At 66.8% G+C, this 566-nt stretch overlaps 1 protein-coding gene across 1 annotated transcript in view; it reads right to left on the bottom strand.

The window, feature by feature from the left end:
* The window catches only part of LOC104073179 (junctophilin-3-like), a gene marked incomplete at both ends in the record, with an annotated part of 22,553 nt that extends 22,008 nt beyond the window's left edge, over positions 1-545 (bottom strand). Inside the window, 2 exons of the mRNA XM_009572867.1 lie at positions 9-345; positions 408-545. Of these exons, the coding sequence (XP_009571162.1) occupies positions 9-345; positions 408-545 (475 nt within the window). The remainder of the gene's footprint in view (positions 1-8; positions 346-407) is intronic.
* Positions 546-566: the final 21 nt, after the last annotated feature.

Raw genomic sequence — 566 nt, 5'->3', positions numbered from 1 at the left:
AGCTCTGCTTGCTCCGCTGGCTGGCCAAGGAGCTCTTGGACTCAGACTTACGGAGCTTGAGCCCGCTCAGCAGCGACCGCCGGAAGATGCCCTTCTTCTTGCTCTTGAGGATCTCGGCATCGCTGTGGGCCATGAGGACGAAGCCACCCCGGGAGACGGCGGGGCTGCCGGCCACCGCCGGCGAGGAGTCGGGGTGCAGCGCCGTGCCGTTGGTGTGCTCGCTGCGCAGGGAGTTGATGGACGTCCTCAGGGGTGACCTGATAACCGCAGCCATGCCGTAGGGAACGCTCTGCCGGACGCCGTAACCCTGGCGCATCCCTCCGACCCACTGGCCCTGGTATGTCCCTGGGAAGAGGAGACAGGGCTGCCGGCCACCGCCGGCGAGGAGTCGGGGTGCAGCGCCGTGCCGTTGGTGTGCTCGCTGCGCAGGGAGTTGATGGACGTCCTCAGGGGTGACCTGATAACCGCAGCCATGCCGTAGGGAACGCTCTGCCGGACGCCGTAACCCTGGCGCATCCCTCCGACCCACTGGCCCTGGTATGTCCCTGGGAAGAGGAGACAAAAGC

Source organism: Fulmarus glacialis, unplaced genomic scaffold, assembly GCF_000690835.1.
Source record: "Fulmarus glacialis isolate BGI_N327 unplaced genomic scaffold, ASM69083v1 scaffold8562, whole genome shotgun sequence".
NCBI classification, from domain to species: Eukaryota; Metazoa; Chordata; class Aves; order Procellariiformes; family Procellariidae; genus Fulmarus; species Fulmarus glacialis.
This window is presented reverse-complemented; position numbering and strand designations above follow the sequence as displayed.